The sequence below is a fragment of the Lithobates pipiens genome, unplaced genomic scaffold, assembly GCF_037356315.1.
Source record: "Lithobates pipiens isolate NorthernLeopardFrog02 unplaced genomic scaffold, aLitPip1_a1.2 Scaffold_22, whole genome shotgun sequence".
In the NCBI taxonomy this organism is placed as follows: Eukaryota; Metazoa; Chordata; class Amphibia; order Anura; family Ranidae; genus Lithobates; species Lithobates pipiens.
This window is the reverse complement of record NW_027507784.1, coordinates 209,904,689-209,930,456: the sequence shown is the minus strand read 5'-3', so window position 1 is coordinate 209,930,456 and position 25,768 is coordinate 209,904,689. Positions and strand designations below refer to the sequence as shown.

General features: G+C 44.1%; 1 protein-coding gene across 2 annotated transcripts in view; it reads left to right on the top strand.

Moving 5' to 3' along the window:
• The window catches only part of USP7 (ubiquitin specific peptidase 7), a gene marked incomplete in the record, with an annotated part of 508,930 nt that overhangs the window by 359,041 nt on the left and 124,121 nt on the right, over nt 1-25,768 (top strand). For both annotated transcript variants that reach the window (XM_077448850.1, XM_077448849.1), the window contains 4 exon segments: nt 13,043-13,196; nt 19,196-19,263; nt 21,580-21,688; nt 22,402-22,479. In XM_077448850.1, the coding sequence (XP_077304976.1) occupies nt 13,043-13,196; nt 19,196-19,263; nt 21,580-21,688; nt 22,402-22,479 (409 nt within the window).

The following is a 25,768-nucleotide window of genomic DNA, read 5'->3' as shown; positions in this document are numbered from 1 at the left end:
TAACGGGTTTCTGTTATAGTCCCAGGCAAGCCCCCTTCACGTGGTTTTTCAACTATGGGATTTTGATCTTTTGCTTATCGGGCTCACTGTTAGAAAGTATAGTTTTCCCGACGATGGGGATTGCTTTACGCCTTTCCAACCCCACAGAAAAGAGAGTGCCCGGTCCTCCCAGTGTCCCTTAAGAATCACCTATATACAAACCAGCAGTTTGTGGGATTCCGTCTCTGTCCTTCTCCAAGTCCTTTCCTCCCCGACCTGAGAAAGAGGCCCCACGCTGTACTATATAAAAATTAACGGATCAGCTTTCACAATCTGTAAGATTGATGGTGCAGTTTCTTGCTGAATAGTCGGCTCCACATTTATGTACCTTTTAACTCACTGTTTGGGTTTGCTAAAGCCTCGTCAAGCTGTTCATGCCTTTCCTGTCCGTTCATTGCTGGAAAAGCTTTTTGTATCTTAGTGGATCACCCAGCATTTTTTCCTTCCTACAGTTTTTCCACACTTTATCCTATGGAGGAGAAAATTCACTAAAAGTGGGGTATACCAGCAATTAACGCTGCTATATCCTCTGTGAATAAGTGTTTGACTTGTCCAGCAGACGATGCTCAAATGCTTAGGGGTCCAACGGATAATAAAACACATTTTTCTCTGGCAGATTGAGTCTCAGCCTGCGCTGTCAGTAATGGGTTAATCATTGTGACCAGTTTAACCACTTTCAGACCGGACCATTTTGCTGGCTTAAGACCAGAACACTTTTTGCTCTTCGTCACTGCGTCGCTTTAACTGACAATTGCGTGGTCATGCGACGTGGCTCCCAAACAAAATTTTTTCCCACAAATAGAGCTTTCTTTTGGTGGTATTTGATCACCCCTGTGGTTTTTATATTTTGCGCTATAAACAAAGCGCGACAATTAAAAAAAATTTTTTTACTTTTTGCTATAATATCCCCCCAAAAATATATAAAAAAATTTTTTTCCTAAGTTTAGGCCAAAGTCTTATACATAATTTTGGTAAAAAAAATTGCAATAAGCGATTATTGATTGGTTTGCACAAAATTTATAGCGTTTACAAAATAGGGGATAGTTTTATGGCATTTTTTTTTTAACTAGTAATGGGGATGAATAGCAATTTTTATTGTGACTGCGACATTATGGCGGACACATCGGACATTTTTGACACATTTTTGGGACCATTGTCATTTATACAGCAATCACTGCTATATAAATGCAGTAAAACCTGTGTAAATGACACTGGCAGTGAAAGGGTTAACCAGTGGGTGGCAGTGTAGGGGTTAAGTGTTCCTAAGGGTGTGTTACTAACTGTGGGGGGCTGGGCTTTCATTTAGTGAACACTGATCTCTGCTCCAATCACATGGAGCAGAGATCAGCGTCACTAGTTGCTAGGCAGAACGGGGAAATTCTGTTTACAACGGCAGTTCAGCCGCCCCGTGAGACTATCGCGGGTATGCACGGGTACTCACGGGGGTCCCGACCGGCACGTGAGCTATGGCAGGGGGGCATTAAAGATTGGACTTACCTGTACGCCAATATGCCTGCCCATGCCATTCTGCTGACGTACATCGGCGTGCGCCGGTCGGGAACCGGTTAATATAACCGCTCTTTTTTTTTTCACATGGAAGCAATTCAATCAGTTGTCTCCATCCTACAAGGAGAACTTCTGGCGTCAATCGACATCAAAGATGCATACCATGTGCCAATTTCCTCACTCGCTAGTAATATATACTTTTCAAGGTAGAAAATCTTCATTTTTCAGCGTAGCTACTGCACCTTGAGTGTTTACAAAGGTTCTGGCCCCTCCTCTAGCCAGATTAAAGCGGAGGTTCACACAAATATTGAACCTCTGCTTTTCAGAACCTCCCCCCCCCTCCGGTGTCACATTTGGCACCTTGCAGGGGGTGCAGATACCTGTCTAAGACCCACTTACAGGCATAGAGTCCCACGGGAGTCTACGCCTCTTCCTGTCCCGCCGCGCTGTCTGCTGGGACACACACGGGTCCCAGAGACAGCAGGGACCATTCGGATTGTGCTGCGTGACTAGTGCATGCGCAGTAGGGAACCGGGAAGTTAAGCCGCAAGGCTTCATTTCCTGATTCCCTTACGAAAGATGGCGGCGGCAGCATCCGAGGGACGGTACGGCCTAGGGTGCCAACATCCCTGGACCTTGGGGACAGGGGAGTGCCCTCATTTTAGAAGTCAGCAGCTGCAGTATTTGTAGCTGCTGACTTTAAAAAATAAAAAAAATTCCGCTGGACTCCCGCTTTAAGAGCCCAAGATATAACGAGTATAGTTTACCTAGACAATCTGTTCTTGATAGACCAGTTGATAGCCCGCTTAGACCAAAGTATGGTCACCACATTCAACTACCGTATATACTCGAGTATAGGCCGACCCGAATATAAGCCGAGGCCCCCAATTTACCCCCAAAAAAACTGGCAAACTTATTGACTCGTGTATAAGCCGAGGGTGAGACATGCCTGTCCATCCCTGTGTGTGTGTCCGTCCATCCCTGTGTGTCCGTCCATCCCTGTGTGTCCGTCCATCCATCCCTGTGTGTGTGTGTGTCCATCCATCCATCCATCCCTGTGTGTGTGTGTCTCCATCCATCCATCCATCCATCCCTGTGTGTGTGTGTCTCCATCCATCCATCCATCCCTGTGTGTGTGTGTCTCCATCCATCCATCCATCCATCCCTGTGTGTGTCTCCATCCGTGTGTGTGTGTGTGTGTGTGTCCAGCCTACCTTTGTCCCGAGCCTCCGTCCCGTGCCTTGCCTCCTTGCCTCCGTCCCGTGCCGTGCCTTGCCTCCTTGCATCCGTCCCGTGTCGTGCCTTGCCTTGCCCCCGTCCCGTCCCGTGCCGTGCCGTCCCGTGCCCTCTTCGTCGGCGGCCATTGTAAAGTTCAAAAGCTGCGCCGCCGCCTTCGCCTGTGATAGGCGGAACACTGAATTTCCCAGCAGCCTGTGTTCCGCCTATCACAGACGTCGTATCATCCTCGTCCGTAGTACGAGGATGATACGATGTCCGTGATAGGCGGAACACAGGCTGCTGGGAAATTCAGTGTTCCGCCTATCACAGGCGAAGGCGGAGCCGGAGGCGCGGCTTTTGAATAGAATGGCCGCTGTCTGTCTGCTCGACACGCTGATCGAGCGGGCAGACAGCGATGACTCGAGTATAAGCCGAGGGGGGCACTTTCAGCCTCAAAAAAGAGGCTGAAAATCTCGGCTTATACTCGAGTATATACGGTACTTGAAAAACCTAGATTGGGGTCAACCTAAAATAAATCTTCCTTAAAACCATGAAAAAGGCTAAAATACTTGAGTCTGATCATAGATACACCCAGAAAAGGGTATTCTTGCCCCAGGAAAAGATCAGTGCCATAAAGGAACAGATTCAGGTGATTGACGCAAGATGAGTTCTTCTATTCAGCTTTGCATAAGGTGGTTGGGAAAGAGGGTGGCTTCATTCGAGGCCGTTCCTTATGCTCAGTATCATTTGAGACTGCTGCAAAACAGTATCCTATCGGCTTGGAACAAGAGGGTTCAAGCTCTTTATTTCCCAATGTGTCTGACTCCAAAAGTGCACCGGAGCCTCAGTTTATGGTCAATAACCAAAAATCTGCAAAGGGGAAAATTCTTACTTCAGTTGCCCTGGGAATTGCTAACTACATATGCTTTTTTGGGTTGGGGAGCAGTCCTGGAAGAGGCAACTGTCCAAGAAAAGTGGCCCAGATCAGAAATTGCCTTGCCCATTAACATTCTAGAAATTCAGGCAGAGCACTTGGTCCTGAGTGCCTGAAAGTTCAGTTTACGGAATTGTCCTGCCAGGAATCAATCCGACAATGCCACAGCAATGGCATATATTAATCACCAAAGGGACACAAGAAAATGTACGGCCCAGAGAGGTGAATCATATCCTATCTTGGGCAGAAAACAATGTACTTTGCCTATCGGCAGTCTTCATTCTAGGAATAGAAAATTGGCAGGCAGACTACTTGAGTCGTCAGCAGTTGTTCCTGGGAGAATGGTTCCTTCACCCTGATATCTTCCTGTCAATATGTCAAAGAAGGGGGATCCCAGACGTAGATTTGTTTTGCATCCAGGTTCAACAAAGAAATCGAACAACTTTGTGTCAAGAACAAAGGAACCGCTAGCATGCAGAACAGATGCCTTGCTATTCCTGGTTCTCATTTATGCATTGCCTGCGTCCATGACTTCTTTGCAGGATCAAGCAGGAAGGGAAGTCGGTGATTCTTGTGGCCCAGGAGATCTTGGTATGCAGAGACCTTAAAGATGGTGGTAGGGGACCCATAGACCTTCTCTTGCAAGGTCCGGTATACCCATCCTACTTCACAAAAGCTAAATTTAACGGTTTGGCTATTGAGACACACATTCTGAAGAAGCGTGGGCTGTCAGGTTCAGTGGAATCTACTCTGGTTAATGCAAGGAAGCTGGCCCTCCAGAGTCATATTATAGAGTCTGGAAGGCATATGTCTCCTGGTGTAAATCCAGGGGTTGGCACCCCAGAAAGCATATCCTAGGTAGAATCCTTGACTTTCTACAGCTAGTACTCAAGACCAGCTTTATTTCTAATCCTATCAAGGGCCAGGTTTTGGCCTTATCGGTATTATTTCAGCGATCACTTGCTTCACACTCCTTGGTTCGTATCTTTATTCAGGGAGTAACGCGGCTTAAAGAGGAAGTAAACCCTGATGAGTTTACTTCCTCTTTTTTTCCCTGCAAAGGTAAAGCATAATGGACTACTATGCATCGCATAGTAGCCCATTATGTGTCACTTACCTGACACAGGAGCCAGCGAAGTCGCCGCTGTCCCCTGTAGTCCGCCGCATCCATCTTGCTGGTGGCGTCTCGCAGCTCCGCCGCTGTCATTCGGCGAAGCCGCGATGACGTCACTCCCGCGCATGCGCACGGGAGTCGACAAATGCGGCAGCTCCATTCTTGGAACTGCCGCGTTCAGTGCGCCTGCGCGCCGCTGTCTACGGCGCATGCGCCGTAGACAGCGGTGCCCGTTTTTGGGCAAATATCTCCTAAACCATATAGGTTTAGGAAATATTGCTTGGACCTACAGGTAAGCCTTAATCTAGGCTTACCTGTAGGTCAAAGTGGTTTGTAAGGGTTTACAGCCACTTTAAGCCTCCGGTTAGGTCACTCCTGAACTGTTGGGACTTGACTTTAGTCCTGTCGGCATTACAGAAACAGCCTTTTGAACTGATGCAACATATTCCCTTGATCCTTTTGACAAGGAAACTAGTTTTTATGGTAGCCATATCTTCTGCAAGAAAGGTATCAGAATTGGCTGCTCTTTCTTGTAAAGAGCCATATTTATTTATTCACAAGAATAAGGTTGTATTGCATCTTCATCCTAATTTTCTACCAAAGGTAGTATCAGGTTTTCATTTAAACCAGGATATTGTTCTACCTTAATTTTTCCCAGAAACCCATTCTGCATAAGAAAAGTCACTACATTCTCTTGATTCTCTTGAAATTTATTTAAGGATGACTGCTCAGATTTTAAAAATGAATGTTTTGTTGCCTGACAGTTCTAAAAGAGGACAGGCAGCATCGAAATCTACCATTTCTAAATGGATTTGACAAGCTATTCAAGCTTATGGTTAAAACAGGAAGTTCCACATTTTTTATATTAACCACTTCAATACAGGGCACTTTCGCCCCCTTCCTTCCCAGCCCAATTTTCAGCTTTCAGCGCTCTAGCGCTTTCAGTGACAATTGCGCGGTCATGCTACACTGTACCCAAATGAAATTTTTATCATTTTGTTCGCACAAATAGAGCTTTATTTTGGTGGTATTTATTCACGACTCCGTTTTTTATTTTTTGCGATATAAGCGCAAAAAAGCGGAAATTTGGAAAAAAAAAACATTTTCTTTTTTCTACTTCAATAAAAATCCAATAAAACCAAATTTTGTCATAAATTTAAGCCAAAATGTATTCTGCTACATGTTTTTGGTAAAAAAAAATCCGTTAAGTGTATAATAATTGGTTTGTGTGATCACGGACATATGTACGCAAATGATCATGTACATATGTGTGCAGGTGATCACGTACATATGTGTGCAGATAATCATTGGGACATGTGATTTTAGTGGGACATATGTGGGGGACATGTTTTTATTATTAGGGACATGTGTTTTTATTATTTGGGGACATGTATGTTTTGGGGACATGTGTGGGGACATTGTGTTTATACTGTGTGATGTGTTTACTGTGTGGTGTGTTTACTGTGTACACTAGACTGGTGATCAGTGAGTAAAAAGCTGTAAAAAGCAGCTCATACTCACTGATCAGCAGCCGGCTGCAGCGATCTGCTCTCCTCTCCACAGCGATGACTTCTGTGTGAGGAGAGGAGGAGCCGATTGCCTAGATTGGACACGGCCGTCATGTGATCAGGAGGGCCAATCACAGAGCCCTCCTGCCGATCTGAGATGCGCCGTGTCCGGGTGACACGGGCGCATCGGGATCGCGCCGCTGCGCGGGCGCGCGATCCCGCTACTCCTGAATGACGTTCCTGAACGTCATATCAGGAGTAGGCGGCTCCCACCCGGCCGTATATGTGCATTGGCCGGGTGGGAAGTGGTTAAAGCACAGTCCACCAGGGCTGTTAGTATTTCCTGGCCAGTGTATCACCAAGCCTCCATGGCTCAAATCTGCAAGGCTGCAACTTGGTCTTCAGTCGATACATTTACCAGATTCTATCAAGTAGATGCAAAAGATCATGAGGATATAGCCTTTGGGCGCAGTGTGCTGCAGGCAGCAGTTTAAGTCCTCTGGTCTCATGGTGCCCTACTTTTGTTGTCTCCCTCCCTTCAGTTGGCATTGCTGTGGGACATGCCACATAGTAACTACTATGGCTGTGTCCAGTGATGTACGATAAGAAAATAGGATTTTCTCTTATATTCACCGACCGACACAGCTCCGCTCTGGATGGGTTGTTAGCCTTATCACTAGGAGAATACTAGGCAAAGTTGTAACACAACACTCAGAACTCTTAGTTCCGCCCAGGGGGGCGGTCCCTCAGGCTATAACCCTCCACCTTGCAAAGTAGCATCAGTTTTTTTTCTTGCCTAGCAAAGGAGAAGGACCTAGGAACCCTGTGGGCCCATCGGTCCCTGCCTTTTTACGCAGAAGCTTGGGTTTTTGCGCAAGATGATTGATCCTGTGATCTACTATCAACAGTCGGCTGGATGACAGGCTGGATACCTTTTATCCTTTTAGTCTCCCCAGTCCGGCCATCGAGCGTGTGCAGGTCGCTGCAGGCCATGACATACCTCAGCTCCAGAGGTGGTCGTGAGATTTATGCTCCGGAGTGAACATATGACCGGGCTACTGATGTCTGTGTCACAGTATGCCGAGGCCAGTAGCTACCCTGTACCGATCAGGTGTAGGTCTACAATGAGATGTTTCCCAGGTCTTCAGGACCGGTAAGTACACCTCTTCCTGCCCCGATGGGGTTGAGCAGCTGGCCATTCCCTGGGAGGTCGATTCAGGTGACCCTCACCTCCCTCTTCTCTCCCCTGTCCCAATCTCTCACCCCCCCCCCCCCCCCCCACCTCGGGGGGGCTGCTGCATGTGGTACTGAGCGGTGTGTGTGTGTCCCTGAGGTCTCTCACCTGGGATAGGGGGCTGGCTGATGATGCCTGGATCCTGTGTATTAATCTCCCGGGAGGTGCCTGTGAGGGTCTGGCTGTGTTTTCGGTACAGCGTTGTGTATCTGCCACATGTCTGTCTCTCTGTCCCTCATGGAAGCTGGCTGGTAGCCCTTTTAGGTGTGGGCGAGGGCAGCATGTCTTCTGGGCTTCAAGCGGCCATTTCCCAGTGCTTTTCCTATTCAGGACACTGGCGGCCATTTTCCAGGAGCCTGAGCACATTTCAGTGTTCTCCAGCAGCAGCTACATGTGCTCTCAGCTTCCTGTTTGGCATTACCGGACGCTGGGCGGCCGTACTATGTAGTCTGAGCACGTTTTTCATATTGTTTTAACGATCGTTCTGACAGTCTGCCACCGGCACAGTTTTGGTTTCTTCTACACCTGGGAGCACTAGGGGTCTACAGGCATTGCTGTGAACAGCACGGAACTCCTCAGGGTGGTGAGTCCTGCGGGTTTGAACCCCTCAGTCAGCGGCAGCAGGAGGGTCGGACTGTCGCTGTCTTAAGTCCCCTTCGGGTGGCAGACAGGGTAGGGTCAGCATGGCTTCAGAAATTGGTGTTTCTTCCCCCAAAATCCAGGCAATTGCAACTGGGTCACCTGCGGACTGCGCAGTTCCCATGGACACCCTGACGGCGGTCCTCGATTTGTATGTGCCAAAAAAGCGTCCCCTGCCCCCCATCCTCTGGGGAGAGTTCTGACGTGGACTTGGGTCCTACTGAAGCCAGTGACCCCTGCTCTGTCTTGTCAGACGATGCTGACCAGGACCGTTCGGACAGTGAGGAAGAAACTCCATCCGGGCGCGACAAATCGCTTGTTGGAGCACTTATCACAGCTGTGCGTGATACCCTGAAGATTCAGGAGCCAGCGGATTCCTCTGCTGATGTACCGGCCCCTTTTGGGTCCCGCAAGCCAGCACGTTCACCTAAGGTGTTCCCGTATCTGACTTATTTTGACAAGTTCATTTACAAGGAATTGGGTCGCCCGCAATGGACCGTTTTGGTCCCCAAATACATGGCGGTGCGTTACCCCTTTGAGGAGAGCCTTCTCAAAAAATGGTCGGCTCCTCTGGTCGTGGACCCCCCAGTATCTGGGTTAAATAAAGTAACCACGATCCCGGTTGAGGGGACTCCTGCATTCAAGGATCCCACGGACAGGAAGGCTGAGGCGGTGGCTCGTTCCTTGTTTACGGTTGTGGGGTCAGCGACCTGTACTGGCATCCGCACTTGTGTCGCAGACACTGACTGAGTGTGCAAAACTTTTGCACCGCGAATTGAGAGAGCAACAGGCTTCCCCTGTCTGCATGGAACTAGCAGACCAACTAGTGCAAGGCCTTAAGTACGTCTGTGACGCGGCCCTGGATACTCTCCCTCTGTTAGCCAGGTCCTCAGTGTCAGCTGTGGTGCTTAGGCGCCTAATTTGACTAAAATGCTGGTCTGCTGACCAGGCATCCAAAAAAGCCCTGACTGATCTTCCCTTCCTTGGCGACCGGCTCTTTGGAGCCTGATTAGATGACCTTATTAAAAATGCCACCGGTGGAAAGAGTACCCTAATCTCACAGGCCAGGAAGGCTAAGGAGCCACACCGTAGGCAAGGGCCCTCCTTTTTTTCCACTCACAAGCGGCTTTTTCGTCCGCCCGGAGCTTCGACAAAAGGTCCCCAGCCCGACAGGATGTCCACGGACGGTCGAAAACGTCCCTGGAACCGCAAGCCTGTGAATAAAAGTGCTGAAACACAGGTCTTAAAGTGATATTAAACACTTAAATACTGGGCACTTTCACCCCCCCCCATCCTTCCCAGACCAATTTTTTACTTTCACCGCTGTAAAACTTTGAATGAGAATTGCGTGGTCATGTAACACTGCACCCAAATGAAATTTTTACCTTTTTTTTTCACACCAATAGAGCTTTCTTTTGGTGGTATGTAATCACTTCTGGAGTTTTTATTTTTTACACTACAAATAAAACAAATTTTTTCCAACAAAAATGTGTTTTTGTTTCTGTTATAACATTTTGCTAAGAAGTAATTGCTCTTGATGATTTTTCACCAAAAATGATGCTGCTACATTTCTTTTACAAAAGGTTTATTGAAAAAATTCCCATCAGTCTGACAATACAGGGATAACATAGATCTGCCAAAAACATTACAAAGACCTGTGAAGAGTTACATATAGACATAACAATGTTGGACTCGTGTCCGGCCCATAATAATCGCGTAGAAGCATCTAAGGCTGGCCGCAGCACGCAGCCACACCCCATACAGCAAAGCTAATGGGGGCGTAAGGGTGGACAGAGTTCATTTGTTCGATGGGGTACCAATGTCGGATAACCACACAACAGATAAAAAGTCAAACAAAACTTACACAGCGAGCAGATGGATTTGGGCTGCTTTCAAAAGGGGAATAAAAAAAAAACCCCCGCTACTGGTCAGAAATGCCAGTGGGCAGCCTGGGTGCGCTGAGAGACAGATGTAAAAAAAAGGGGGGGGGGGCAAATGAGAAAAGAGAGAGCGATAGAAATATAGAAAAGAGAGAAAAGGGGAAGGAAAAGAAATGGGGTAAGGGGGGGGAAGAAAGAGGGAGGGAAGAGGGGGGCAGGGGGGTCCCTGGTGCGTGGGGGACATCCAGCGATCAAAGGGAGAAGAGTACCGGATCAAATCTGGATGGCAGGTATAAGCCACCCAGGGCTGCCAGACCCGATGAAATTTAGCATGGGTATCTGATGCTATCGCCGTCAGTTTTTCGTTCACCATAATATCATTCATACAGTTCTTAACTGCCTCAAAGCTAAGAACCGTCTTCCAGGCCCTGGCTATGGTGAGTTTGGTTGCAGTAAATAGATGTGCAGCTAGCTGACGTTCGGGATGCAGGAGCTCTGCAATTGGTTTCCATAGGACGGCCTCAAATGGGTGTCTCCTAATATCCGCATGAAAGAGTGTACGAAGTAGAGCAAATATTCTGACCCATAATCACTAAATTTCTTTGGTAAAAAAAACAAAGTAGTGATTATTTGGTGTTGGCAGTGATGTGGGGGACAGACTGTTTTATGGGTAGACTGATGTGTATGGGGACAGTAGTGCTTGGTGTACACACCACCATCACACGGAGAGACAGATCTGTCACAGATCTGCAGAATGCCCCTGCACTGAGCTTGGCGGGGATAGCGCTCACAGAGACACATGTCTGTTTACATTGTGATGGCTGTGATTGGACACATCCGCCACATGATCAGGAGGGCCATTCACAGCGCCCATATCCCGATCTCTGCTCAGCTAGATTGTGATAATGATCACAGGATCCAGCTGCAGCGCTGCAAGCACTCGTTCTGAGGGACGTTCCTGAACGTCCACTCAGAATGAGGAAAGGGGCCACCCGGTCGTTTATGTGCAGTCGCCAGGTGGGAATGTAAAAGCAGACTTTTTATATTTTTAAACAAAAATGTCATACTTGCTTTATTTAGTGGTTTTGCACTGAGCAGCCCCTATCCTCTTCTCGGGTCCCCCACTGGCAAGCAGCTGCTATGTGTGTCTAACTTTAAAAAAATAATTCTTTCTCGTATCAGACCCCCTTTGCAGCTCCATTTGCTTCCTTGGGATGTATATTTGGTCCTTTCTGCCTTGCACATACCACCATTTGAACCCATTCTGAGTTATCCAGTAGAGATCCTTGGTGGCAAAGTAACCTTTTTGGTTACTATATCAAACAGGTCTCTGAACTTTCCTGCCTATTCTCCTACTTCACAGAGACAAGGTTGTATTATGCCCAAGACCATAGCTTTTTTGGCTATACTTCTCCTATGGATCACAGGAGTGCAGTTCGTCTGCACTCCTGTGTCCAGGCTCCAAAAAGATCCTGATCATATGGTCCTGATCCGCCCAGAAGCCTGGACTGGCAGCTGGCTCAGCCTCTCAGCGAGTTGCTGAAAACATGAGCCAGTGACTCTTGCCCCCTACACAGCACCAGTGAGCACTGGTGGGGCAAAGCAGAGAGCCAGTGATTGATAATCTGAAGATTGAGAGCTGAGCGATCAGCAGCGTTTGCTCAGTTCTCAATCTTAGAGAAGGCAGGGTATTTTATTTTATTATTTCTTTATTAAAAATCCTATCTTTTAGAGGGATTTACTTAACAGGACTACTTATTGTACAGATATCACTTGTCAGTTTAATTTATAATTTATTGTGCTTTACATTTATTTTTCGTACCTTTTTACTCTGAACTGCACAGATGTTTTTATGTGCACTGTTCATTGCTATTTTGCAATATACTTCTTTTGCACTGTTTTTTATGGTATTTGTGCATTTATGCAATTTCCATGCGACCATAAATGCAAATCTGTGCAAACAATTAAAAAATGTGATTGCTATGTTTATTTTAGGAAAAACGTACTTAAGCGCAAGAAATGAATAGGAAAAAATATTCAACCCAAAGATAAATTAAATAATAATCTGAGTAACAGCTGCAAGCACTCAGAACAGGCCAACCAACCAAAAATGAGTGTATCACAGTAAATGGTGCTGCACTATCGTCCAAAGGCAAAGTGCTAAATATATAATGTATATTAAAAAAAAGTGAGTGCAATCAATAAGAATGTGTGTTAGATAAAATCATCCCAAGAAAAAAAAAATATCCAACCATATAGTGGACAAGCATTTTTATTTTAAGTGCTACATTTTGAGACTTTGTTGGAATTTTGATTTGCCAGGGAAATCTGTTTCCTGGAATATAGTGCAGACACAGAAACCTCCCCTCTGTTCTTTACATTGCTTGCTACAAAACTTAGGCTAGTTGAGGTCGGAGTTGGGGGGGGGGGGGGGGTTATATAGGGGGATGTCTCTTCAGCCTTACTTTTTTGCCAGTGTCAAATTATCTGAAGGTAGCTGCAGATAGCCCGATTGTAATTTTAAAACAACCCATGCCCTGCACTCTACTCCAGGAACAGGTCAGAAACTGGTAAAGAATCCTTTTATCTGCTTTTTTTCCTGGAAAGGCCTTTTTGATTTTGCCAGCAATTGTATGACTTCAATTCCTAATTGTTAACTCACATAATGCCATGCAAGGTTATATTTTCAAAGTGTTGAACTCTTGTAGACTTTCACTAGTATTTGCTAGTACTTAACATATCTATTACATTTTTGTGTTATTTACAGGTGATAAATTTAAAAGTGACATATACATATATTTTAAGGCTTTAGTCCCAGATATCATACCTTTCTATACCTGATGCATGCTGTACAGTATACTGACTGGGTTCCACAGTATTTTTCAAGACAGTGGTGGAATTATCCATTTAAGAATGTTTGACTTGTATTAGCTTTAATGATGACAAATGTATTTTTTATTTTTTTTCTAGAGATGACCCAGAGAACGAGAGCAGTGAGCTGGCAACTGCCAAGGAGTACTTTAGAGACCTTTATCACCGTGTTGATGTGATCTTCTGTGACAAGACAATTCCTAATGATCCAGGATTTGTGGTTACGTTGTCTAACAGAATGAATTACTCTCATGTATGTATGTTAAATGTCAGCGTTAATTGAAGATTTATTTATTTTGATATTCTTTATTTTAAGTTTAGCAAAATACTGTACATTGATACCATTCAAAACTAAATCTACACATCTTCAGGGAAAACCTGTCTGAATAGTGCTAAAAGAAAAAACAGCTGTGGCTACTCTACAACATAGCTGTAGAATTCAGGAAAAATTGGAATATATCAATCAACTGCAAGTGGTTTCCCAACACTAAGGCTTCCACTGTCAGGGGTTGCAGTCCACTTATACAAAGCTATGAAAAATGAAAAAAAGAGAAGAATTGCTCTAGGTGTGAAAAACAATACATAAATGAATAAATAAACCGTGAAGGATACTCTGCAGCTAAGCACTATAGCCCCAATATAGGGCACAAAGAAAAATAGACAAAAAGTGCAGCACTGGCTAATAAAACAATAATGCAAGTGATTATGAATAAAAAACATGATTATACAAAGGAGTATTCTAAATAATGAAGTGATTAAAAAAACATCCTAATAGTCCATATGTGTTTAATATGATTAATCCATGAGCAACACATGTATCAAATGCAAAAACAGTTCATGGGTGAAATAATCCAACAAAGTGTTCACAAACGAAATCCAAATAATAAGTTTCCACCACAAGTGCAGCCTGTCACCTAGGGATAAGCAATGGAGGCTTACCAAAAAGCCAGCGACCACCCTTGTTCAGGGGGGTCACATAAGGCTTAGTAGAACAGCAGGCTTGCTGCTAAAGTACCACCGACTGTCCTCACAGGTAACCGGCCAACGTGTGTGGAAAGTGATTTCAAAGGCACTTCTGTCAGAAGACGATCACTGCACATCAATGGATGATTCCTTCCACCAGTGGGCTGTGGTCATTCAATGGATTTCCGCAAAAAGTTATGAGAAGAAAAAAAGACTCTAATAGTACAGATACCTTTGACTAATTTATTCAAAAAAGGTACCAACAGGTTCACAATGTATTAAAACGTTCCTTGCAAGAATAAAAAGATTAAAAGGCTCTGCTAATCTCAAAAAAAGCGATTTGCGCACTCGCACTGTGTGTATGCAAGTGCGCAAATCGCTTTTTTGGAGTTTAGCAGAGCCTTTTTATCTTTGTAACGAATGTTTTTATGCATTGTGAACCTATTGGTACCTTTTGTGAATAAATTGGTCAAAGGGTATCTCTATACTATTGGAGTCTTTTTTTTCTTTTTTTTTCTCCTCATAACTTTTTGTGGAAATCCATTGGATGACCACATCTCACTGGTGGAAGGAAACTTCCATTGAACTCAGAAGTCCTACAAGAACTACAAAAGTTTGTTCCTAGTGAAAATCGGGGTAATACCATGAGTCTTGCCTGGTGAGTTGGTTGGCTGTCCCAACAATCCCTTAACATGGGGTTCTCCTTTCTTGACCTTGGAGGTCGGTTGTGAACATTTCTTTAAATCGGAAGAAAACATTTATTTTTGCAGTTCACAATACAGTATATATGCCATTCAGTATACAATAGGAAAAAAGAGTATAGCTTTGGTTATTCCATGACATTATACCAGTCGGTACAATTTATACAGAACCATGTAAACCAGAATTACAAAAATTGACATATCTATGAAGGCATAGAGTGACTAGAAAAAAAACTGTTTAACCAGAGCGCTGAGGGTTAAACCAAAAACAACCTAACACGACCCACCAAAGTCACAAATGCCATATGGGATCTTATGTAATGAGACCCAATCAGCCACTATTCTGAACTTGTTATATCATTCACCCCTGTAGGAGCCTGTGTCTAATTAGCTGATGCGGTGCTAATCCCGGGACATGCAGCCAGGCCTGCAACATTTAGTAGAATTTACGTCCGATATTTCTGTGTTGGTACGTCAACTTTTCCTGTATCAATAGTTTATTAACATTCTCCACCCATTGCCGCCTGGTGGGCACCCTGGGAACAATCCAAGATTGTGCGATCAGTTTACGTGCAACATACAGCAGTCGCAAAACCACAGTATGAACTTGCAGAGTTAGGGGCTCCTCATCCAGGGCACCCAGCAGACCCACAACTGGGTTCTGTGGAATAATAAACATAAAAACCTGAGATCACGTCAAGAACCTCCTTCCAGTAGCGGAAAAGCTTGGGGCATTTCCAAAGCATATGAATGAGGTCGCTGTGATCTTTCTCGCACTTCAGGCAGAGGGGGCTACTATGATTTCCCCATTTATGAATTTGTATAGGGGTTCTGTATATCCTGTTTAGCAGATATAAATGGGAGGCGGATACCGACACCAGAGGGGCAGAAGTCAGGCAAAGATCCCAGGTCTCCCCATCTGTGGCACCTATATCCTTTTCCCAGCCATGCCTGCAAGGCAGATTAGAAGGGATCTCGCATAGAATTAAGGATAATATAACTTCTTGAAATCATTCCCTTTTTTATCTCCTTCCATAAGAATCCCCTGTATTAGTGTATGGTCGGTTAACTTGAGCACATCTCGATTGTGTATAAGGCATGTCGCAGCTCTAAGTATTTGAAAAAGTGGGTACGTGGGATATCAAACTCTGCTTGCACCTCCATAAAGGATTTTATGTTTGGACCATTATAGGATTGTGATATATAGCGTATTCCTGCCCTTTACCAATCTCTCAACCCCCTGAGTCAGTATCTCGCTATAGTTCAAATTTCAGCATAATGGAGTTAGAAAGCACTGTATCCCCAGCATACTTTTAATGTATGACCATAAAGTCCTCAATAGTCACTGGGGGGGGCCCTAGGGTTCAAGTGCATGTATCCTGCTTCCAAACACGCGAGAGCGGAGACATCATAGCCTGGCGGGATCAGAGGTCTGCAAATAGGGTCCATTAAGTTCATCATTCCCCAGCCCTCCAACTGTTGTAGCTGGGAGGTGAGGAAATAGGCTCTCGAATGAGGAACTGTCAGTCCCCCCTCTTCTTTACTATATTGTGACAGCCTAATCTGTTATCTTCTTGTGCCATATCTGTTCCCTGAATTGGGAGTCTATCCTGGCAAACCACTGTCGGGGAACCCAGACCGGAGAATTGTTGAATACATATAATAATTGTGGTGCCCACACCATTTTGATGAGGTTAATTCTCTCTACCACTGATAATGCTAGTTTACACCAAATGGTACATTTTTCACAACATTTATGGAGTAGGGGAGTTGGAGTAAGTTCAATATATTGATGGGTCTGGGGGTAACCTGAATGCCCAGATAGCGAAAGGAGACCACCTGTACCATTTCTGCACACTCAGGGTGGGGGGCTGTTATAGGATCTAGAGGCATCACCAATGACTTGTTCCAGTTAATGGAAAAGGCTGATAGTGCACCAAAGGCTTTAATAAGGGTCATGGTGGGCTGCAAAGTACCCTGAGTATCAACCAGCTAAAGTAGGGTATCATCGGTGTACGACACCACGTCAGTGCTTCACTTGTACGCAGCTATATTGGCCACCCTCCCATATCTGACGCGAGGGGTTCCAAAGCCAGGGCAAACAGCAGGGGTGACAAAGGACACCCCTGCCTAGTGCCCCAGAACATTGGGAAAGATTCCGAGAGCTCCCCATTCACCTTTATCCTAGCTAATGGTTTGACATAAAGTATCTGGACCCACCTGATAAAATTAGCACCCAGGTGCATATGTTCCAACACCTTCCACAGGTAAGGCCACTCGACTCTGGTGAAGGCTTTAGCTGCGTCCAGAGAGAAGATGACCCAGTTACCAGGATTATCCACAGGAAGCTGCAAGTTTAGGAAAAGCCTCCAAATGTTCTGGGCTGTAGATCTATTGGGGATGAATCCTGACTGGTCCCTGTGCACCAATTTATGTATCACCCGAGCCAATCTGGTTGCCAACACACGTGCCAGTAGTTTGACCTCGGTTGTAAGCAAGGAGATAAGTCTGTAGGAATTGGGTAGAGTAGCATCTCTTCCTGGTTTTAATAGTACAATGATCACCTCCTTCATAGAGGTGGGCAAAGTTCCCTCCTGAAATGCTTCATTATAAACCTTCAATAATATGGGTTGCATGTGCCTGAATATCGCTTGTAGGTCTTGGACGGGAGTCCGTCCGTCCCTGGAGATTTCTTGTTGTGAGATTGTGCTAAAGCTACTGCTAGTTCCTCCTCCGTTGGCATTGAGTAAGGTAGCATCCGATGCCGACAAGCGAAGCAGCACACAATCCTTTAGAAATCCTTCAATCTCCATGTCAGAGGGCTGTTCTTTAGAGGTATAAAGATCAGCATAGAATGATCTATATCTGCATAATATCAGAGGTCTGGCACCCTGATCATAACAGATGGCAGAGACAGAGGAGGACCTTCTGTGCACATGCCAACTTAGCCAGCATGTGCCCCGTAGCCTCCCCCTCCTCAAAGTGAGTTTGCTGTAGGAAAAAACATTTGTTTTCGGACAGCTACAATGCAAGTTGCTGGACATGTATTGCGCCCCCAACCAAGCTCTGGTGTCTCACGTAGGGTTAGCAATATATCTATTCTCAGTGAGTAAAGCCCTTTCTACTTTGACTTGCTGGTCTTCTTTTTACGAGGATATTTTTTCTAAGTACCTTGTCTGATATTTGTTCCTATTCATTGTTCACCAGACTGGGTTGTATAGGTTTCTTCCGTAATGTGACTTGGCTACTGAAACTGTTTTGGTGGGTCCAGGTTGACCATCTTCTCATTTGGTCCATGGTTCAGTGCCCTTTTCTGTGTTTAATCACTTCCACTTGCCTATTTTTTTTAAACACCCAAACATGATATACTTCCACTGTACAGCTCTTTTTGCACAGAGTGGCCCCGAACCTGGTCTTCTGGGGTCCCTCAGCAGCTGTCTCGGCTTCCCCCCACAAGTACTACTCACGTTCATGCCAGCTCCCTTGCATGGTGAGAAGCACTTGCGGGCGCGCTCCCGTGATACAGCCGGCAGCTATAACAGCTCACTGTATCACTCGGCCCCGCCCCCCGGTGCACCACGTCATTGGATGTGATTGACAGCAGCGTGAGCCAATGGTTGCGCTGCTTTCAATCCATCAACTCCAGCCAATCAACGGCCAGGCTGAGCGGCGAAGAGGATGTTGACGAGCGTGGGACTTTCGTGGGGTCAGGTAAGTAAAACAGGGGGGCTGGGGGCGCCGGCACTGTCGGATGTTTTTTCACCTTAATGCATAGAATGCATTAAGGTGAAAAAACTTGTACCTTTACAGCCCCTTTATGATGGTATGTCTTCAATCCCCGTGTCCTCGCTCTGCTGATATTGGCAGGTTTCCCTATTGGGCAAGGTCACCTTCATCTTGTGTTCTATTTGGATTCGGTCCTTTAGGCATTCTTGGGTTTTAGGTGGTTAGTAGTCCTCCGTTTTTTTTTTTTTTTTTTGGGGTGGGGGGGGGGGGGGCGTGGGCTTGTTGGCTGCTGCTTTTTACTCCCAGTTTGACTGCTTTTGAATGACTTCCTATGCCCATCAATGGATGAGAAAGCAATTAGGATAGTCCCACCCCTGGTTGCTAAATATTGTCATGCTGAGTAGGGCAGGGGCTATCCTGAGCAGGGGCTATCCTGGGCTGGCCTACAGCTTTTTAATTTAACAGTGATATTGTGATAGTGTAGGAGTTTATCCCTCAATGGACTCCAAGAAGGGCTTGTTATTGGTTTTCAGAGGGTTTTATCGGGCCATGTACTCTGATGCATATATTGTTACTTCATGCTTTGTGTCAATATATACATTATTTCCAGTCTGCTAGTGGAGGGTACCAGTCTGAGAAATATCAGATCTAGAATAAACACTGCCAGTATCTCCTTATTCACAATTAGACTGGGATTTTCCACCAGGAAACTGTAGGCAGCCACAGCTTTCATTTGCTTTGACTGTCACCAAACCATCACCAGCCTCCAATTTTCAATGAAGGTTTTAGTTTAAATAATGAAGTCTGATGCCAGGGTCTCTTTAAGTATGTATTCAAAATATTGTGGAATGCTGTTTTTCAGGTTGCGAAGACTGTTGCACAAAGACTTAACACTGATCCAATGCTCCTGCAGTTTTTCAAATCTCAAGGGTAAGCAGTGTATATTAGCAGTATATATTTTTGGAACTTTTCTAAATAGCTAAAATATAACTTTCAGTAAAGCTGAACTATAGGCAAACCACTAAATACACAGAATAAATACATATTGTATGACGAAACTGTTTTACCCGCCAAAGGCTTTGTATTCATCCAGCTCCAAGATTTAAACAGCTCTGTCACACTGCCCAGTCCTGTCTGGCTTGAAGGTATATCCAACCTTTCTATGCTGCTTCTCAGTAGCACTTACATGTCTCCTTCCCACCCCCAGCCTGTGACTGGTCAGTTAGAGGAAATGCAGCAGACTAACTCGTATCGTCAGTAGAGGTCGACCGATATATCGGCCGATATTTGACTTTTTTTAATCGGCATCGGCCGATTGTGCTGTTAAAAAAGGCCGATGATATATTCAGCACGACTTGCAAATGACTTCAGTGATAGAAGTCAGTGCAAGTTGCTTGGAGACATGAGTGAAGCCTCTCCTCTGGGCAGTCTGCCAAGAAAAGATCAAAAAGATACAATGTTTACACTTGAATGAATGAACTCAACTCAGTGTGTAGAGTTCTCAGTTTAACCATTTAAAGACTAAATCTTTTTTGACACTTGATGCTTACAAATAAAAATCCTGTATTTTCTGCTAGAAATTCACTTAGAACCCCCAAAACTTATATATATATATATATATATATATGTGTGTAAAATTTATAAAAAAAAAAATATATATATATATATATATATATATATATATATATATATATATATATATATATAAAATTTCATTCTAAATTATACATACAAGTGAACTGTTTGGATGTTTGTTTTGTTTAATAAATGTAATAAATTTTCTGTATCACTTAAGGCTGCTTTCACACTAGAGCGAGCAGGCGTTGACGGTAAAACGCTGCCAGTTTTAGCGGCGCTTTACCGTCATTTTAGCGGGGCACTTATAATTCAGCTAGCGGCCCAGGAAGGGGTTAAATGTGCCCGTGAAGCGCCGCTGCCAAATCGCATTGCAGGTGCTTCGGCAGCGGTGCCCATTCATTTCAATGGGCAGGAGTGGTGGAGGAGCGGTATACACCACTCGAAAGATGCTGCTTGCAGGACTTCTTTTTAACGTCCTGCCAGCGCATCTCCTCAGTGTGAAAGCACTCGGGGCTTCCACACAGACTGCAGGGAAGCCGTTTTGCAGGCACTTTACAGGCTCTATTTTAAAGCGCCTGAAAAACGCCCCCAGTGGGAAAGGTGTCTAACTGTTAGATTTTATGAGATGAAGGGGAAAAAAATAATCGGCCTAACATATCGGGCCAAAAAAATCTGCATCATATATCGGCCGTGGCGATTTCTAAATATCGGTATCGGCATCGGTCGACCATATCGGTCGACCTCTAATCGTCAGCGCTTTTTTTTTTTTTCCTCCAATCAGCATGTTGCACTGCAGCACAGCTGATTGGCTTCATCTACGCTTCCCCATTCTGTAGTCTGAGCTTTGTTGTATGTGGGCTGTAAGACTCTGATTCCAGTTCAAATTCATGTAATTGTATTGTTTTGATAAAAAAAAAATACAAATCCACGTTAAGATGTATTTCTTTCCCATTATCAAATTGTTATACTTGTCCATGCTCCTGGCAGATACATTTTCTACGATCCATTGGGAGCTTCAGAACCACTGCTGCAAACTTTCCTGGCCAACAGACTTGTGCATGTGCTGACAAATTTTTTTTTTTTTGTTTTTTGTTTTATGGAGATCCGGTCTGTCAGCAAGTTGCACGATGGCTTCTCTTACATGCCGGAATGGATAAGATTTGGTCTATGTATGTGCATAAGAATGGCTGGATGAGATCTAGCTTGCAGCTATGTGACACACAGCATTCTAAAAAGAATCCATATATCAAAATATTTTTGTATGACCCTAGGAGTATTTTTTTTTTTTTTTTTTTTTTTTTTTTTTTGAGACGGTGTTGTTGGCTTTTAATTTTACAAACATGAGCTGCATAATTTTCAAGTTTAAAGTAATGATTACGTAGGGACATCTGGTTTACTTATAGCCTAATGAAGAAAAAAATTAATATTCTTACCTTCCAGCCAATGTGTTAAACGCCTTTCTGTTGCTCCCTAGCCACTGCATGTATTTGACCCTTCAGGTGGATCACATGCTTCTCCCCGCCCCGTATGCTTTTAGATACAAGTCACTCTGTGCTGATAGTGTCACTACAAGTAAATTTTTCCTGGGAGCACTGAACAATTCAAGCATTTGTGGTTATAATATTGTTGCCTGTTTAAGTCTGTTGCTTATAACATAATTATTTATAGTTACAGGGATGGTCCTGGAAACCCTCTTAGGCATAATTATGAAGGAACCTTAAGAGACCTTCTACAGTTCTTCAAGCCTAGACAGCCCAAGAAACTATATTACCAGCAGGTACATCCACTTACTTGTTTTCTAAATAGTGCTGTCTCTCATTAAATGTGCATACAAAATTTATATTATACATTTCATGATCAAAAAAATATTTTTAAATAAAAAAATAAATGTCAAAAAATTTGAAAAAAAAACGTTCATCTGTGTCAATGCTTCCAAAACAATCACCGCTGTGTGTGTCTGTCCTCAAAAGGACCAATAACCAGTACACACCTCCACCAGCTAAAGTGCCTGCTCACCTCAAAGATTAATGTAAAAGCATAGACAAATCAGTCCTCGTGTCCACCACGATCAACTTTAACTCTCCAATGGGTAATGCTACAGTCTCCAGACTTCTTCTCTGTGTGGATAATCAGCATTTCTATTGCCGTCAGACAAACCTTCCTCCATTTTCTCATGAGTGCTCAATCACGCTCTTAATTCCATAGGTTATAGACATGAAAAACAAGTGCCACAGTGTACTCTGCATGTTTATTAAAAGCCTCCAAAACAAATCTACTTACAAGATAAAAACTTTAAAACAGCGTATCTCAAATCGTCATTTCATTCAACGCAAATCTACACTCGCGAAGCTTCACAGATTTGCGCCCCCCCCTCTAAACACATGTCGGCATCTCATTGGCCTTCATCAGATCACAATTTACATCCACTTAACAAAAAGATCAGGTAGAAAATATGATGCGGATGACTTTGTTTTTTTTTCTTGATTACAGCTTAAAATGAAGATCACAGATTTTGAAAACAGAAGAAGTTTCAAGTGTATATGGCTAAATAGCCAATTCAGAGAAGAGGTTTGTATTAAATTTGTGTGTCTATTTTGTTGTGGAATATTGAGGCTTTATGGTAAATATCAATAGTAAATGAATGTTCTGAGATGGTGGTATCAATAAATGGGCATTAAGAAAGCACATGCATGCAAAAAGGCTATGCTTGGACAGTTTAGACTTCATTCTTTATATTGTACATAATGCCATAGGTATGATTTTTTTACAATTTCTCACCAAACCACACGGAAACGGCTGTATTGTTTTCTTACATAGTAGGTGATACAGATTCTATTTTGGCGTTTTGTAAAGCACAGTTTGCATTTGTCATCCTTCGTAAAGTAATTGTAAACCCTTACCACTTTTTAACCTCCCTGGCGGTATGATTCAGTCTGGTTTTAGGTGCTGAAAGCGGTACAATTATTTTACATGGAAATTTGGCGTTTTATATTGTAGTCCTGTAATTCTTAGGAATAACTCTCTTAAATCTGTTCAAACCAGAGACTAGCAGACATCCCGGGTATGATGAAGTTTATAATATAATAAATAATACAAATTATTCAATAATGTAATCAAATCCTAAAACACTCAAAAAGGGACACTTTTTGGTTGCTATGGACAATCTCCAAATTTCAGGCAGAAAAAACAGTATTTATAATATAAAAGTGCATTAAGGGCACTGCACAGACCACTAGGGACAAAGGGGGTGTGTAATTTTTTAATGCAGTACTGTAATCTGTAAGATTACAGTACTGTGTGTGTTTTGTGTCTCTTTACTTTTTTGAATTTGCTGCCGTTCTCCGCTCCCGTGCGCCATAACGTCGCAGGGAACAGAGCTCGGTGGCATTTGGCACGGTGAATGGAGCGAAGGACAGCTCGATCACACAACACGGAGGACATCGCTGGATTCAGGGGACAAGGTAAGTAACTATCCCTGTGTCCTCCCCTGCATCCAGCGATGCGATCCCGAGTCTGGCTCGGGGTTACCACTCCTGTTAGTAAAATCCCAACCCGAGCCAGACTCCGGACAATCACAGCGCCAGAGCCCACGTTGCGCAGTAGCGATGTCGCCGGGCGGAGCTGTGTACTAGCACCTCTAAGGGGGCTTCAATCTAAGCTCATTATGCCTTTATCTTGCAGGTGTTTTTTTGTTGTTGTTGGGTTTACAACCACTTTAAATTCCCTCTGAATTTAACAAGATGTTCTTTTATTGTCTTAGGGACAACACAAATCCAAAATTGTAATATACAGGCGTCCCCTAGTTACAAACATCCGACTTGCAAACAACTCCTACTTATAGAGGGAGACAACAGGGAGTGAGAGGAAATCTACCCCTAGGAAGGGAAATTCACTCCTGTCAGTTATTATGGGGAAAAGGGTGTATAAACTGATTCTTTATCACCAAGGCTTGTTTCCACACTAACCCAAACTGAACAGGGGCACAGGCAGCAAAATAAAACTTACTATGCTATCCAAAAGGCTTAAACACTGGCGCTACACTTAAAAAATAAATAAATAAAAAAGTACCTGCTGTGACTTAGAGATTCAACTTAAACCTACAGACCCCATCTTGTTTGTAACCTGAGGACCGCCTGTACTGCAGTCTACAGGTCCTCAGATGGGGATGTCTGCTTTAGTTTAGGTTTTTAAGGTTATTTTTTATTTTTTTTTGTAAATCTGACAGTTAAATAATTTACTCCCCAGATAACAACCCCCAATAAACCTTCAGTATTAGGACAACAGAACCCTCCCCCATAACATGAATGTGGCTCTGTAGTCGTCAGTGCTAACTTAGAACATTGTAGCTTGTAGTTAAAATAGTCAGCACAGGCAGAGGGTACAGCAAATTATCAGCTCACACGATTTCTGGCAAGAGCAACAGTATTTTTTCTAACTGGTAGAACAAAACTTGTTCAATTGTATATTTAACACACTGCATGGTGGCCATTAAGATTTTTTTATTGATGTATTTTAGACCCCTGCCAGAGATTGGAAACCTATTACGGTTTCTGACTTTAAGACCTTTCTGGGCCTATCCCTCCTCAATGGGCATAAATAAAGAGTGTGAGTTATGATCATATTGGTCCACTGACCCAGTTCACCATATGCCCATGTTCTCTGTCTCCATGGCCAGGGCATGATACGAGCAGATCTTGCGGTTCATGCACTTCAATGACAATGAGCTCTGTCATCCTCGGGGTGACCCTGGATACTATTGGCTCTACAAAATTCGGCCCCTCGTAAACCACTTCAACCAACAGTTTGTAGCCTTGTTTACTCCCCATCAAGTTGTCTGCGTTGATGAGTCCCTGATTACGTTTTCTGGCCGCTTGTCTTTCAAACAGTATCTTCCCAACAAGCGTGCCAGATATGGGGTCGAGATGTATAAGCTCTGTGGCAGGGCCACAGGCTATACATATAGTTTTATGGTTCATGAGGGAAGAGATAGTCATATAGAGCCAGATAACTGCCCAGATTATGTAGGGAGCGCTGGTAAGATTGTGTGGGACTTGATGTCATCCTTATTCAGAAAGGGGTTCCCCTTTATATGTGGCCCCCTATTACACGAGCATGGCACTTTTTAGTCACTTGTTTGATCATGAAATTTGCGCATGTGGTACCGTGCAATCTAATCGCCAGGGTTTACCCCAGCGGCTTGTAGATTCCCGTCTTAGGCTGGGGGAGAGAGCCTGCTTGAAGAGCAGTCATTTTCTCACTGTGAAGTGGAGGGATAATCTGAATGTTTTCGTTCTGTCCTCCCTTCAGCAGACACGACAGTCCAAATTCCTACGGCTACTGGTTATGTGGCGATACCCCTCTGTGTCCACCAATATAACTTTTTTTTTTTTTTTGTTGAACAAAATACACAAAAAAAATCAAGAAAGAACATACAGTGCAATACAATAAGCACATGTGCATACATGCATAAAGAAAACCTAGTCCAGAGACTCACAGGAATGAAAAAAACCCATATTGGGGGACAAACAATTCCGTGTATTGACCTGGGTCTAGGAGGAGGAGGAGTTATTAAATAAATTTTCACATCAAACGATACATGTGCAGATATTTGAGACATTAACAATGGGAAGGATAAATGAAAAGGAGGAAAAGAAAAAGGAGCGGGTATGGGAAGGTTGAGAGGGAGATGGGAAGAAGGGTGAGAGAGAGAGAGAGGCTGGTAGTCGATGGGCTTTTTTTTTCCCCACTGCTTGTATCCAATTTTTCAGGAAAGGAGCAGATGGTTGACCCCCAGATGGCTGGGATGAGGGCTTTGTCGGCGTTCAGCAGGTGTGGATGTAATAGAATGCTTGTAAGA